The sequence below is a fragment of the Varanus komodoensis genome, unplaced genomic scaffold (genome assembly GCF_004798865.1).
Source record: "Varanus komodoensis strain SLA01 unplaced genomic scaffold, ASM479886v1 scaffold100, whole genome shotgun sequence".
NCBI lineage: Eukaryota > Metazoa > Chordata > Lepidosauria > Squamata > Varanidae > Varanus > Varanus komodoensis.
The window spans coordinates 1238760-1253027 of NW_025335270.1; the positions used below are offsets into that span (position 1 = coordinate 1238760).

Below are 14268 nucleotides of genomic sequence, written 5' to 3' on the forward strand. Positions count from 1 at the left end.
TGTGCTCTGGATGTGTACTTTAATTCATCTGCACATAAAGCCAAATCCAGGTTGCAACAAATGCAAGCAATTTTATCTTCAAAATATGCAGCAGCAGCCTTGTAAAGATGCAGTGGTGGTGGAAAGATTTGTGTGTGTGCCATCATCATCATAAAGTAGATTCTAAATAGAGGTCTAAATTGTAACTCATTAGGTACAGGAATAGTTGGGAAAGCGGCACACTTTGAAGTTCTCCTTCATGGTCTCTGTATATCACATATACGGACTCTGCACCTATGTGGAGCCTGTTGCTGGAAAGATTCAATAGGTAAAAGCATTATGGTGGGAATCCCTCCCCCACCTTAATGTCCATATAAAAGGGAGGGGCTCCCACCATTTCCTTTAGTTCTTCTTCAACCACCTTTGGTGCCTTGGAAAGTTCTTTTGCTGTCCTTTTTTTCCTAGGAGCATTTCTCTTCACTCTTTTCAGTTTGATATCTCTATTTACCTACTAAGTGTCTTTTCTTATTCCCTTTCTTCAGATCCCTCCCATGCATTTTTCATCAAGGCTTTTACCTCTCTTCAGATAAATAAATAAACCTTCTTTCTTTTCTCACTCAACTTAATTGCTCATGGTCGGTCTTTTTTCTTCTCTTCTCTGCCCTTCTCTTGCTTTATGCCAATGGCATTGAAGGCTCTGTTTAGAAAATGTGCTTGTTGTGAGGCAAGACCACTGCCTCATCTGCCTGGGTGAGGAGCATGTGATGGATCAGTGCTTGCATTTCCAGGCCTTCACTACACAGCCATGCAGACAACAGGCTCTCCACCTTCATGCTGAACTTTGGAAAATGGCCATATGCATGGTTGAAAGCCTAAGCTTGCCGGGCTCCTCATACCCACCTGTTACCTTGCTTCAGCTGGGCAATCCATGACTTCTACCTCACCCTGGCCCCTTCAGAAATTATGTCTGGGGCTACTTCCTCACCCCCATCTCCTGGCTGGGTAACAAAGAAGGTGAAAAAGCTGGCCAAATGGGCTAAGGAAGCAAGATTCAAGGACCCTTCACTCCAAAACCTCAAAAGGTGCTATAGCTGGAATCACAGTTGGGATCACCGATCTTCAAACCACCTGTAGAAGCTCCAGCCACTGTACCAAGGCCTGCTTCTGTACTGGGGCCTGAACCCGTCTTGGCTTCAATATTGGAGGGTGATATATGGGACACAGGTCCATCTCAGGCCCATCCATCAGCCACCATCTCCAATACAACTTCCACAGAAGCTTTTGGGGTTTCAGGACTGCAGACAATGCTCCTGCTACCCAGACTGGGACAGACAGTTGGTCTTACTGGTTCCACAACCATACTAGGGTTTTGTTGATCTATGGGGTTATTACTATCAGGATCCCATGTACAATCCCCGGTATGGACTGGCATACCACCCTGAAACTTTTCAGAGGATACCCAGCGGATCTGCTTCCTCCTATCCCACTGCAAGACAACCAAGCCTCAATAACAGAGATCCATCACCCTATGGAGTCACCTCTTGCACCAGTTGAGTTCTTCTGCACTCCTTCCCTCCCGCCTGCACTGTAGGCAATAATGTTGGGCATTTGGGTGTTGTCAAGAAAGATTACAGGATCAAGTGTGATGCCCTCCCAGCTGTTGGCACCATGCAAGTGGCACCTGTATCTCCAAGCCTGTTAGAGGAGATTCACTCCCTCCTTTCAAAGAAGGCCAGTGAGCAAGTCCCCAGCTCACCTGCTAAGCATGGGTTCTTCTCATGCTATTTCATGTTACCAAAATTTCCGGATGGTTACTTTACAGGGCATTCTGCCACTTCTCCAACAAGGAGATTGGTTTCCATCCCTCATCCTCAAAGATGCCTATTTTCACATTTCAATAGCACCCTTCCACAGACTTTGTCTTCACTTCGAGGTGGGGAAAGAGACATTTCAGTTTTCAGTTTTACCCTTTGGACTTTCAAGTGGCCCCAGTCTATTTAAGTGTATGGCTGTAGTGTGTGCCTAACTTCGTCAACAAGGAATCCAGGTACCCATACCTTCCAACTGTTTATTAGTGGCTCTGACAAGGGTGGAACTTTTTGAATCAATCCATACCACATGCACTTTACTCAATAGACCTGCCCCCTGTATAAATTCAGAAGAATCTTTTGTTCTTCCCAGTTTCTCTTCTTTTCACTGGGGCACACAAAGGCTTCACCAAAGCAGCAGCATATCTTCCAGAATCCAGAGCGGCAGCATTGGTCAAGATGTCCTCCAAACTGACCAATCACCTGTATGTGTGATATACAGAAACCACGAAGAAGAAAGGCAGTTTGCTTACCTGTAACTGTTGTTCTTTGAGTGGTCATCTGTGTATTCACAGCCCACCCACTTATCTCACTGAAATTCGTGAGTGACTTACCTGTCTGCGTTGTAATGTGTTTGTCCCTTTTTTAATGAATGGCTTCCTTCTATGATACCACTCACTAATGCAGATATGGTACTATCACTCCCTAATGTGGATCTGGTACATATGGAACCAAGGCCTCTGGGCACTCTCACTGGAACTGAGGGAAATGGGGGGAGCCCCTCCCTCTTATATGGATGCTGGGGTGGGGAAGGGGTTCCCACCAAAATGCTCTTTGCTATTGAATCTTCCCAGCAACAAGCTCCATGCAGGTGCAGAGCCAATAGGTGTGAATGCACAGATGTCCATTTGAAGGACGGTGGTTACCGGCAAGCAACCTAGCTTTCTTGTTGAACATTTCCTTTCTAAAAAACCTTCCCTTCTAAAAACCCCACCAAAAAGAAAAAAGAAAAGATCAATTGTATTGAAGGCTGATTTCAGTGGTTTTCAGGGAGTGGAAGCCAAACTGGAGGAAGTCAAGAGCAGAAGGCCTTCTCAGTAGTTGTGCCCTGCTTATGGGCACAACTGCGAAAGCAGTTTGCCTTGTGCTCTTGTTACAACCTTATCAGTACCAGGTAAAACCAACTTTATTTTCTAGACATTTTAATAATTGATTTTATCTTGATAATTTTAGTTGTACTGCTGTTTTAAATTGTTATCCCTCAACTGTGTATTGTTTTGTTTTACTGTTTCTTTCTTGTTGATTGTTGTGCATTTTAATTTACCGTTTTTATTGTTATAGTGCATTTTTATTCCATTGTAATTCACTTGGACCAATATAGAGAAAGATAGATAGATAGATAGATAGAACTGGAAATGAGGCAGTGGAATTAACCAGCATATTTCAGAATTATGAAGATTAAAGACAGAACTGTGATTGGGTGGTAGCTGGAGAGGAAGGACAGGGCAAGAGAAGGGCTTTGTTTTTTGGTTTTTTTAAGAAAATGGGATTGATGATGGTATATTTGAAAACATTAGGAGCTGAGCCGCAGATGAAAAAAGTGATTATGAGGAATTAGCAGAGCTCTGTCTGAAGAGAAATGGATCAAGGACACATGTAGAGAAGTTACACAAGCACAACAGAGTAGTCAGCTAGCAACTGTGGCAGAGAGAACAGAAAAAAGGATTAAGGAAGTTGAAGGAGGAGAGAAAATTAGAAGGGCAGGGAATGGGAGGGATAGAGCAGACTGCTTCATTTTTGGTACTAAAGAAGAATGTAAACCCTTGAGAGCTAAGAAGGGAATGTGGTAGGATAGGTCATGGCCTGGCAGAAAAGATAGAGGTGAGGTGTCAGGGATAAATCCCAAGGGATATCATTGACTGGGAGAGTAGAAAAGTATGTCAAGAGATAAGGACAAAGATGATTTGAAAGTGATGACTGGTGACGCTAAGGCACAGGCAGAAATGAGAGTTTAAAAAGGAGATGTCTTCCTACCCCACGTAACAGCAAGTAGGAAGTCAAGATTGTAACTTTGCCTTTTTGGTAACTCTGTAGTACATGAAGTTAAAAATATTTAAAAATTAAAATTGTATGTATGTATGTATTTAAGACTTTTATAACATGTTCAACTACTGATGTCTCAGGACAGTTGGGGTAATGTATTCATTCTTCATCCAATTTTTGTGACATGTTGAGAGTTTCTAACACTCATTTGAGCCGTACTGTAACCCTAACTTTATACCAACAAGACAAATCAGCTCTTTCTTTTAAGGAATAGAACGGTGATGATTCATTGGAACTACAACTCATATGGTTGCCATTTTTTCCCTACCCCAGTTCTAGCTTCCTGTTTATAAATGACTAGCACTGTATAATTGAGAGATATTATTTATCTCTCAAGTAAGTAAAATCAAAACTTTTTGAAGGTTGCAATATATTATTATTCTCAGTATGTGTTATATTAGGAATATAATAGAATTCTTAATATAATAAACAATAACAATAATTATATATTGTTATTAGGTCCCTCCTTTTTCCTGCAAGGAAGCCAAGGTGGCTTCCATGATCCTCACAACAAAACTTCATACTGTTGGGATGTACCTTTCATGTGATTGTGGAGAACCATCCCCAATCCTCCTTTAAATACCCTCCCCTAGTGAGATCAAGGGGGAAAGGGCTAGGAGGAGGACATTCTCTGCAGTAGTGCCTAGACTCTGGAATTCACTAACCAGGGAGATAGAGCTGGCACCAACTCTTCTTTTTTTTAGGCACCAGGTGAAAACATTTATTTAAACAAGTTTTTGATTAATTTAATTATTCTATATTGTGTTACGGGTTACTTATTTTAATTTAATTTTGGTTAATTTATTGGCTGTATAGATTATGGTGTGTGTGGCTGTATTTTCTTATGAGATGTTTATTATTTTATTGCTTTATCTATTTTACCTGTTTATTAATTATTTCTATTCTAAGTATTCTATGTTGTTTTAGCATTTGTAAGCTACCCAGAGCAGCTTAGAAATGTAAATAAATAAATCCCACCTTCACAACAGCACAGCCATGCAAATTTACCAAGCAGTGTAGCTCTGCCTCTGAGTGCAGGCTTTTTTTATTTAAATGGCCACACACCCCTTCCCAATTCTGGATGAGAACCTGAGCAGTAGGGGATCTTTATCCTGCCCAGGATTAAGGCTCCTGTATGCTGCAATTTGCAATATAAAGAAGGATCTCATTGAAACAATCAGGGCTGTAGCAGAGAGCACAACCAAGTCAGATCAGAAGCCCCCACTGGCAATGTGTGGGAGGGAAAACCGTGCATGCTTATGTCACCTCCTGCTTCCTCCTGATCTCTCTCCATCTCTGTCAGTCCCCCCCGCCCACCTGAGCCTTTTCTTTTTTCCTGAGAAGGTAGTTGCAGTTCAGAGTAGCCAGCAGCTGCCTTTTGGTTTCATTTTCTAAGCACGCTGATTCAGAGGCATCCCTGGAGAAATAAAAATGGTGATGGAGGCCAGTGGTATTTTAGTGGCCGTGCTGTTTTAATACCACTAAATGCAACATGCCTGGATTCCCAACTGAAAAAAATGGAAGCAGATTTGTGGGGACCAACGGATACCTCCATGTGCCTGTGGGCATGGCACTGGAGAGCCTGGCCTTAGAACAGCCTATAGTTACAGTGGTTGGGGATGATAGGGATTTTAGTCTACGTGTGTAACAGATCGGGTAAGGTTGCCTTAGAGCAAGGGATTCCTCTGTGTGTGTTGAGTGGCCTTCATCCCATCATTTCTTGCCCCTGCAGCCTCTTCAACTCCCCTGTTCAGTCAAGGAGCGAGGTTGAATAAAGGGAAGATATAAATTCTTATAATGCAAGTCAGTGAAACATTCAGAGATCCCTATCTCCTTGCTCCATATTTGGGCACAGGTACTGATATTGCATACACTTTTTCTTAAATAGCAGGAATAATTCGTGCATGCAGGTCACATAACACAATCCTGAAATAGCCTACAAATGTAATATAATAATAAGTCATTCAAAAATTAAACAAGTGAAGTGTTGCAGCATTACAAGCTTTAAATACATGGTTCTTTTCACTTTTGTCTGTCTACTTCATGTGCAGGAAGAAGGTTCAGATAAACTGAACTCAGCAGATGCCAGTGTTAAGCTGAATTCTTTTTCAATACACTTACCTTCTACATTTCTCTAACATTGTTTCTGCTCACACTCTGAAGAATGTATTTTGCTATTTTATAAGAATTAATTAAATGTCCCTGTTCTTATTTCCTTCATTCTTTCATGATGCCTCCAGTAGCTAAAAGTTGTCACAGTTGTTAAAATTGTAAACATCAGAAATGTTTGAACACCTAATGTATTTTAAAACCTAAGAGATTGAACATATCTTAATACAGAATTGGCATGCCTATTTGTATTTAGATTGGAATACATAGCACTATAATGTTCTGTTTTGCTAAAGACATTACTTGCTTTTTTGCTGACTTTATCCATTTTTATATCTTATTATTAGGAGCTAAGAGAAACCTACTTCACACAGCAGTTAGCACTTGAGCAGCTCCACAAGATCAAACAGGATAAAGTCCAAGAACTAGAAAGAAAAAGAGCTGAACTTACCCGGAAAAAAAGAGTGGAAGATGAGGTTACACGGTAGTGTGATAAACAAAATAATTCCATTTTTTCTCCTAATATCTTCACTGTGTTTTCTCAGTTAAGACCTTTGATATTACAGGTCAAAGTTAGCATTCTGTGACCTTCCTTTGTTTATTTTTGTAAAGTTAACCTATTTATTCATCTACTTGTACAATGGTTTTCATTGTTATATTGCATTCAGTGCTGTGTTTTTGAGACTTTACTGCTATGGTCCCTGGATGGGTATCTCAAGAGGCAATGCCATCCATGGGAAAGCCCTGCCATTTTGCCTTCCTCAATGAGGAAACTTGCCATCATGAGGGCAAGAAGTGGGGATTCTGGGTATGTCCACCAGCTCCAAACACCTTTTGTTTCCTGGGCATACCAATGGGACAGGGGCTGGATGGAGAGTATGCCATATTAATTGATACAAATGAGGAAGCAAATGGTAAAAAAGACAACCTGGTGGCAAAAATTAAGAAAAGACTGGGGACAAGCCACCTCCTCTGATACCTTCTGCCTTGGCCAGCATGATCTTTGCTGGTTGTTTGACCACAGATTGTCCATCGCATATCCCAGAATGATTGCTCTGCAAATGTTGCTGATTTTCTTCATACTGTTATGACCAACTTGATTGATGGTAACATTAGAAAAGTAGTAGTTATTTGTTCAACTTGTAATTTTAAAATACACATCTTCAGAAAGCTCCATTTGACAATAAGCAATCATTAGGATAAATAAGTATTGTCAATAGAAGTTGTATAAGAGATGTCTGAATATGAATTTAACTGGCAAGAAATTTCTTTTTTCTTTCATTATGACTGCTAGATACAACCAAAGAGCTACATTGAACATCAGTAATGTTTAAATCACCTAAATTATCTTTAAAAAATCCCACCTCTCACTAGTCAACCATTTCTGTCCTTACCCACCTGCAAAGAAACAAAGGAGGTTAAAAGATAGAAAAGTATATATTTTTCTCTGAAAATTATAGGCCAATGGGCCTCATTTCAGTGTTTTTGTGAAGGTTGTTATCATATACTTTTTGTATAATGGTACACAAGAACATAAAGAAAGGTAGAGAAGAAAACCACCAGAAATATAACCTTGTGTAAGGATGTTCTAATCATTCTGCAAAGAAAATGAAAGAAGCCTCAGCAATAATACACTCTTTTATATGCCTCATAAAGAGAAGCACCTGAATAGAAGCTTTAAGGAATATGCTCAGTCTTTACTATTCACCCTTGCTTTTCAGCATCAGTATCATACAGATTGTTTTGTTGACATTATTTTCTCCACTTTTTAAAAAGAAAAGCAAAACGAGAAAAGGAGAACTTGTGGCAAGAGACTATCCAGAAGGAAGAAGAGGAGAGAAGAAAGCGTCTACAGGAAGAGCGAATGCAGGAAAAAATCCATGAAGAAAAACAAAAAGCTGAGGAAGCTGTTGCTCAAGAGAGGAAGCTTCACCAGCAAAAACTGGCAGATGAGAAGCTTGATCAGGAAAGAAAGAGCAAACAAGTAGAGAGCCTACGAGAAGCTGAGCAGCAAAGGCAGAAGCAAAAGGAAGAAGATAAAAGAAGACAAACAAAAGCAGCTGAGGACAGTCATAAACAGTTAGATGAAGAGAGGAAAAGAAAAGATACTACTCATCTGCAAACAGAGAAACCCATTCCTCAGTTAAACATAAATGAAAAAATTGTAGATATCCTTAAACAGACAAAGGGTCAAAATATTAAGTCAACAGTGAAAAATGAAGGTATTACTACTCATGTTTAATGATTATGTAATTATGTTGTAGTTTGAAAAATGATTAGGATTATAAGTTGGCCTTAGTGGGCAGATACATTCCCTAACTGGAGTTCCACTGCCAGCAAGTGGGGAAGAGACAACTTTCACCAATTCTCCCTTCCCCCTGAAGCTGTTTGTATTCTGGAAAATATGTTTTACAGAGCTCAAGGTAGAACAGGATTGTAGTACATGGGGAAGAGAGAAGCAGCCAAATCTGCCTTTCCTCCATGTTCTACCAGTAAGATACCCCACTGCATCTTTGCCATCCATGAATGAAAGGGTTCCTTCTGTTCACAGATGCCAAATTAGAATCCATGCTATTGAAATGTCTATACTGTGTACTTTGGTATTTCTAATTAACTTGTAGATGTGATCTGACATGGTGGGAACTGTTCAGATGTGTTAACACATTTCCGTGCTGCCTCTGATGAACTCAGTGAATGTGTTTGCACATCAAGACAAGCAATTGTGCTTTGGACCACTGTGGGCTTGTTGCATTGTCCAAACCCAGTCATTGCTTAGCACCACAGTTTGTTTCAGGACCAGAAACCACAGCAACTGACAATAGTCAGTATGGTTTCTGCTTACCACAAATGCCTGTCATGAGATCTGGACCTAGGAGCTGTTTTTCCCTTCATGGTGAAAAAGCACCATAGAATCCTGTGAAAAGAGCAGGAACACAGGTCACTGCAAACATCTAATCTCTCCCACCCTCAGCTTCCTAGCAACTCGTATGTCTTTAATTGTTTTGTTCCTATTGGCTGAACCCTGTGCCTATCACACTGTTTGCTTTCTGAATCAGGGAGAAGTTGGGAAAATGCACAGAGGAAGAACAAGGGAATCTCAGCAAAAGTGTTTATTTTGGGGGATAGATTGGCTAGGAAATGTTAAAGAGGTATGATCAGGAGAAGGAATATGGAGAACCTGTCTCAAACCCTCAGTCGACCAATTGGAAGAGGCAGCTGAGGTTTGATAGGTAACAGTATAGTAAGGAAAGGAATTTTGCTTGTGGGGGCTGCTGGCAAGAGTGGGAGGATGGAGGTGGAAGGACAGAAAACGATGGAACCAGATGGGTTTTCTGATCATCTGCCAGGGGAAAATATAATAGGTTACCTCCAGTCATGGCAAATCCCCACCCTTTTCACAAAGTACAAACCCACCCAATATTGGCATTTACCATGGCTTGAATGGGAGAGCAGTGTTGTGTACTTGTGCAGGTTCTGAAGTACATACTAATTGCCATCTTGAAAATATAATTGATAGGATTAGTAACTAGTAATGATTCTTGGTTGACTTTTTAGGTCATACTGTTAATGCCTCTGATTCTACAAAATTGGTTGGCTCTGTGAATTACAGAGCTTTATATCCATTTGAGGCAAGGAATCATGATGAGATGAGTTTCAATACTGGAGATATAATTCAGGTAAGAAAAGGGTGATAGGATGTTATTTTCTGTAAACCAAATAGGTTATTAATGTATGATTTATGCTTATTTTTTTTCTATAATAGGTCTAAAGCAAGATACAAAACATGCAAAAAAGTAACATAATATTTTGTCAACAAACCTATGTTTTTCCCAGGTTGTTGAAAAAACTGAGGGAGAACCTGGTTGGTTATATGGAAGCTTCCAAGGGAATTTTGGCTGGTTTCCTGGCAATTATGTAGAAAAACTACCTGAAAATGAAAAGATTTTTTCATCTCCCAAGAAGGCTTTACTTCCTCCCACAGTATCATTACCAGCTGCCTCAGTTTCTGTAGAGTAAGTTCAATTTAATGCACACTAATTACACAGAATATAACATACATTTATATATGATCTGTCCCTTGCATATCCTCGGCTGATGATGCTGATGGTTGATTTAGACTTCATTATGGCAGGGGTGGGCAGACACACTTGATCTCTCAATAGATCTCTGTTCTGTTTAACAGAACAGCAACAACAGAGTGACTCCTGCCCCACCCTAAATTATTCTCGTAAATTAAGAGGAATCCTAAGATAACCAGGAGGGGAGTTTTGTGTGGAAGAACCATTCATAAGTTCCCATTTGTTCCAGGATCCAAAACAAATTCCTGAGTTCAGATTTCCTTTATCCTATGTATAAGTGTTTTGTGCCTGCCTCCAGTTGTGGATTCTCTAGATCAGCTTTTCCCAACTTTGTGCCTTCCAGACACATTTGGACTGCAACATCCAGAATTCCCAGTCAATCTCTCTGCTGGATGGAAATTCTGGGAATTGCGATCCAAAAGCCTCTGAGGGCCAACAGGTTGGGGAAGGCTGTTCTAGATTCCACTGAAAACAGAGTACAACCTGCAGGCCTGAAGTCTTCCCACCTTTGCCTTAAGTGTTAGAGGACTGCTGCATTGTGAATCACACAACCCATCCTGGTGTGTCATGTGTGCAACATCTTGCATTCTTTTTGGCACCTTTGCTACATCACAACTAATTATTCCAGCTTTTGCACATTCTTAAAACTATTACCTTTATTTTTGTGTATTAAAATTGCAGGTCTCATTCACCAAATAAAGCAGTAGAAGAAACAGATTATCAAAATGTAACTTTTTCAAGTTTAAATCTTAATACGGGGCAGAAAAAATCTGCTTTTACTCGTACAGTATCCCCAGGATCTGTTTCTCCCATCCATGGACAGGTATGCTATGCTAATAGAACAGCAGTTTATGTTCCTGTGACCTTTATTTGGTGTAAAGGAATTTATCTTGTGCTTTTCAGATTTCCAGGGCAGTTTATAAAATCAAAAAGCTTCTACCACCTTTTTCTGGTTTATTAGCTATTATTACAGCAAGCTGACCACAACCCTTTTCTGCTTGAATAGATGATAGACAAAATCTTATCTGTGGGCAGAACAGCTGACCTAGTTGAAAAGAAAAATGTTTCAGTAAGGTGAATTATTTATAACTTCTTGGCTACACAAAATAATCTATATTTGGGGTACCATCCTGCTTTTCCTTCAGTGGGCTTGCTGGTTTGTTTTAAATTATCTGGTACAATTGTGTGTGTGTGAAAGATTCTGAATAATTTCTACCTTAAAACATACCTACCTTGCACAGAATGTTAACACAAATGCTCCCCTTTTCTTCTTCTTTTGTTGGGTACAGGGACAAGTTGTAGAAAACCTAAAAGCACAAGCTCTTTGTTCCTGGACTGCAAAGAAAGATAACCACCTGAACTTTTCAAAAAATGACATAATTACTGTGCTAGAGCAGCAGGAAAATTGGTGGTTTGGAGAAGTAGGTAGAAGAAGAGGGTGGTTTCCCAAATCTTATGTAAAAATTTTGCCTGGAAATGAATACCAAAGAGTGGAGTAAGTAAAGCTCATGTTGTTGTTTTCAAATACATTTCAAAGATATGTCTGGGAATGCGCAGAAGATGAACAGAATACTGAGACTGGGGTTCAGAGAAACAACTTTTTTTCTTTGTTTCTTTTTCTTTCTTTGTCCTTTCTCTCTCTTTCAGGGTGGGTGGAGATAGTACCTGCATTCCAAAATAACTTTTTAAATTCTGCAGACTACAAATAACAGTTTGGAGAATTATGTATGAGAACAGTTAATAAGGAAATTGCTACCACTGCCTACATGGTTTTTGTTTGTTGCTTGTTTAATTTGTTTTGAGATTCACTTTAAACTGCTCTTGCACTAAATCCCAAGCCATTCCTTGAGCTTAAACCTTTTAAAGAGATGTCTGTGGTTGAAGAACATATTTAGATATGGAAACTCTGTATAAGATTGTATGTGTTCGCATCTGCCCATCTGTATCCCAGCCTTAGTGTCTACATAGGTGGGATGTTTGCAATACCTTCTCCAATTCCTTCAGTTTTCTTCTAAATTTTGAAAGCTTTCATCTCAGCTGCATGGGTTCACAAGATAAATTCCTGATTAAATTTAGTACCTATCCCAGATTACTCCATCAATGCTCACAGCTTGGTTAGGCTTTTCAGGGTTGCATGGATAAAGAAAGATTGAAGGAGTGCAAAGATAATAGTCTTCGTCAGATGTCTCTGATGCCTTGTAGTTACATTATCACAGAATCAGACAATTGAATGGGGCCATAAAGATTATCCAGTCCTACCTCCAGCAAAATGCAGGATGTGCAGTTTAAAATACAACAACAGCATATCAGATAGATGTCTGTCCAGTCTGTGCTTCAGGGAAGGAGTGTGCCCACCACCTCCTAGGGCAGCCTGCTTCATAGTTAAATAACTTTTACTGTTCAAATGATTTGCTGTGATGAAGAAAAAGAAGGTAGACTTTTCTAAACAGAAGTGACATTCAGGTATCACAATAAACCATGGTTCATCATGATGAGAATGAATCTAATATCGCAATGGACTTCTGTACTCCCTCTAGCCTCTTGTTATCTAACCTAACCACAAGGTGCAATTCACTTACATTTTGATTAATCATGGTGCATAGTCCAAACCCAACAAACTGATTAAACTATGATTTATTTTAAACAAGCCAGTTTCAAACATGGGTTATGTGGCTTATTTTAACAAAGCTTAGTGTAGGATTCAGACAACACGTTAAGCTATAGCTAATGTAAAGTGGAAGGGGAAGCTTCTAATCATCTTGCATTGCACTATGTGCCTTTCACAATAAATCATTGTTTTATTATGACATCAGAAAACAGCCATTCTTGTTTTGCATTTCCTAGGTTTTATAAGTTTGAGTCCTATATCATTGAATAACAAGCACTGTGTCTTTCAGTGGCCAAAATAACTTACTTTTTTATCTGCAGACCAGAAGCTGTTTATGCAGCTGTAAATAAGAAACTCACAACACCATCTTATACACTAGGAGAGGGTAAGAGTTTTATTCAATCTCCATCTTAACCTTTGAACTTGTGTATGCTTAAGGGAAAAGTTTAGGCCTTCATAGTACCAAACTATAGACCCCCAGGCTAGCATACCTTTAACTGTGTTGTTGTTAGTTGCGAAGTCACGTCCAACCCATCGTGACCCCTTGGACAACACTCCTCCAGGCCTTCCTGTCCTCCACCATCCCCCGGAGTCCATTTAAGCTCACACCGGCTGCTTCAGTGACTCCATCTAGCCACCTCATTCTCTGCCGTCCCCTTCTTCTTTTGCCGTCAATTGTTCCCAGCATTAGGGTCTTCTCCAGGGAGTCCTTCCTTCTCATTAGGTGGCCAAAGTGTTTGAGTTTCATCTTCAGTTTCTGGCCTTCTATAGAGCAGTCAGTGTTGAACCTTTAACTGTATAACACTATAAAAATAAAACTCGTAGCAAACTAGTTAGAAAAAAAAATGCTAACTAGTCTGTTTGTATTGTATTTGAATCATTCAGTAATTTAAGAAAAAGCTGAAACAGTGCAACCAAACGTTAGAGGGGATGGGGAAAGAGTACAAAGGTATGGGATAAATGGTCTTGACCAAGTTGAAATGCAAATGGAATCGTTATTATGGGAAAGGTTGTGCAGCACACACCATCTGAAATCTTGGCTAGCAAAATATTCCCTTAACTTTTGAACTTCCACTAGACAATGTTTTCATGCTTGACAATTTCCCTTAGCAACCTGAATGGGAAGGAAACTTGCTTTTAAAAACAATGCCTTCCCTAAAGGTCTTGAGACTTGCACACTGCAGGTTATCTTGCTTACTTTTCTGAATAGACTAAAATTACTGTGATGAAGCTGCTTTAAAATCTGTAAGTCAGTACTTCCCAAACTGATATGCTTGCTGCTTAATCTTCAAACACCTTTGAGACATATTTAAAAATTGACATTGAGCTAAATATAAGGGGAAATTTGTACTGATATAAATCAGTGGACTTGTGATTTTGTAAATGTGAGAGGAGGAGAACAGTTATTATTTGACTATTTATTCATTTGGTTGATTTCTTGGCTGTGTTGCGAGACCGAAGCCTTCCCAGGGCAGCACACAATAAAGCACATAATAAAAACTGATGTGGTAATAAAAATAGTAAAAACACAATAAAAACAGAATCAGCAGCAAACATTCTCAAATCAACAAACAGCAGCTTA

At 39.6% G+C, this 14268-nt stretch overlaps 1 protein-coding gene across 6 annotated transcripts in view; it reads left to right on the top strand.

Moving 5' to 3' along the window:
* The window catches only part of ITSN2 (intersectin 2), a 122726-nt gene that overhangs the window by 49872 nt on the left and 58586 nt on the right, over positions 1–14268 (top strand). For all 6 annotated transcript variants that reach the window (XM_044419237.1, XM_044419242.1, XM_044419238.1 and 3 more), the window contains 7 exons: positions 6347–6483; positions 7776–8221; positions 9555–9676; positions 9834–10012; positions 10760–10901; positions 11368–11573; positions 13007–13071. In XM_044419237.1, coding sequence (XP_044275172.1) covers positions 6347–6483; positions 7776–8221; positions 9555–9676; positions 9834–10012; positions 10760–10901; positions 11368–11573; positions 13007–13071 — 1297 coding nt within the window. The remainder of the gene's footprint in view (positions 1–6346; positions 6484–7775; positions 8222–9554; positions 9677–9833; positions 10013–10759; positions 10902–11367; positions 11574–13006; positions 13072–14268) is intronic.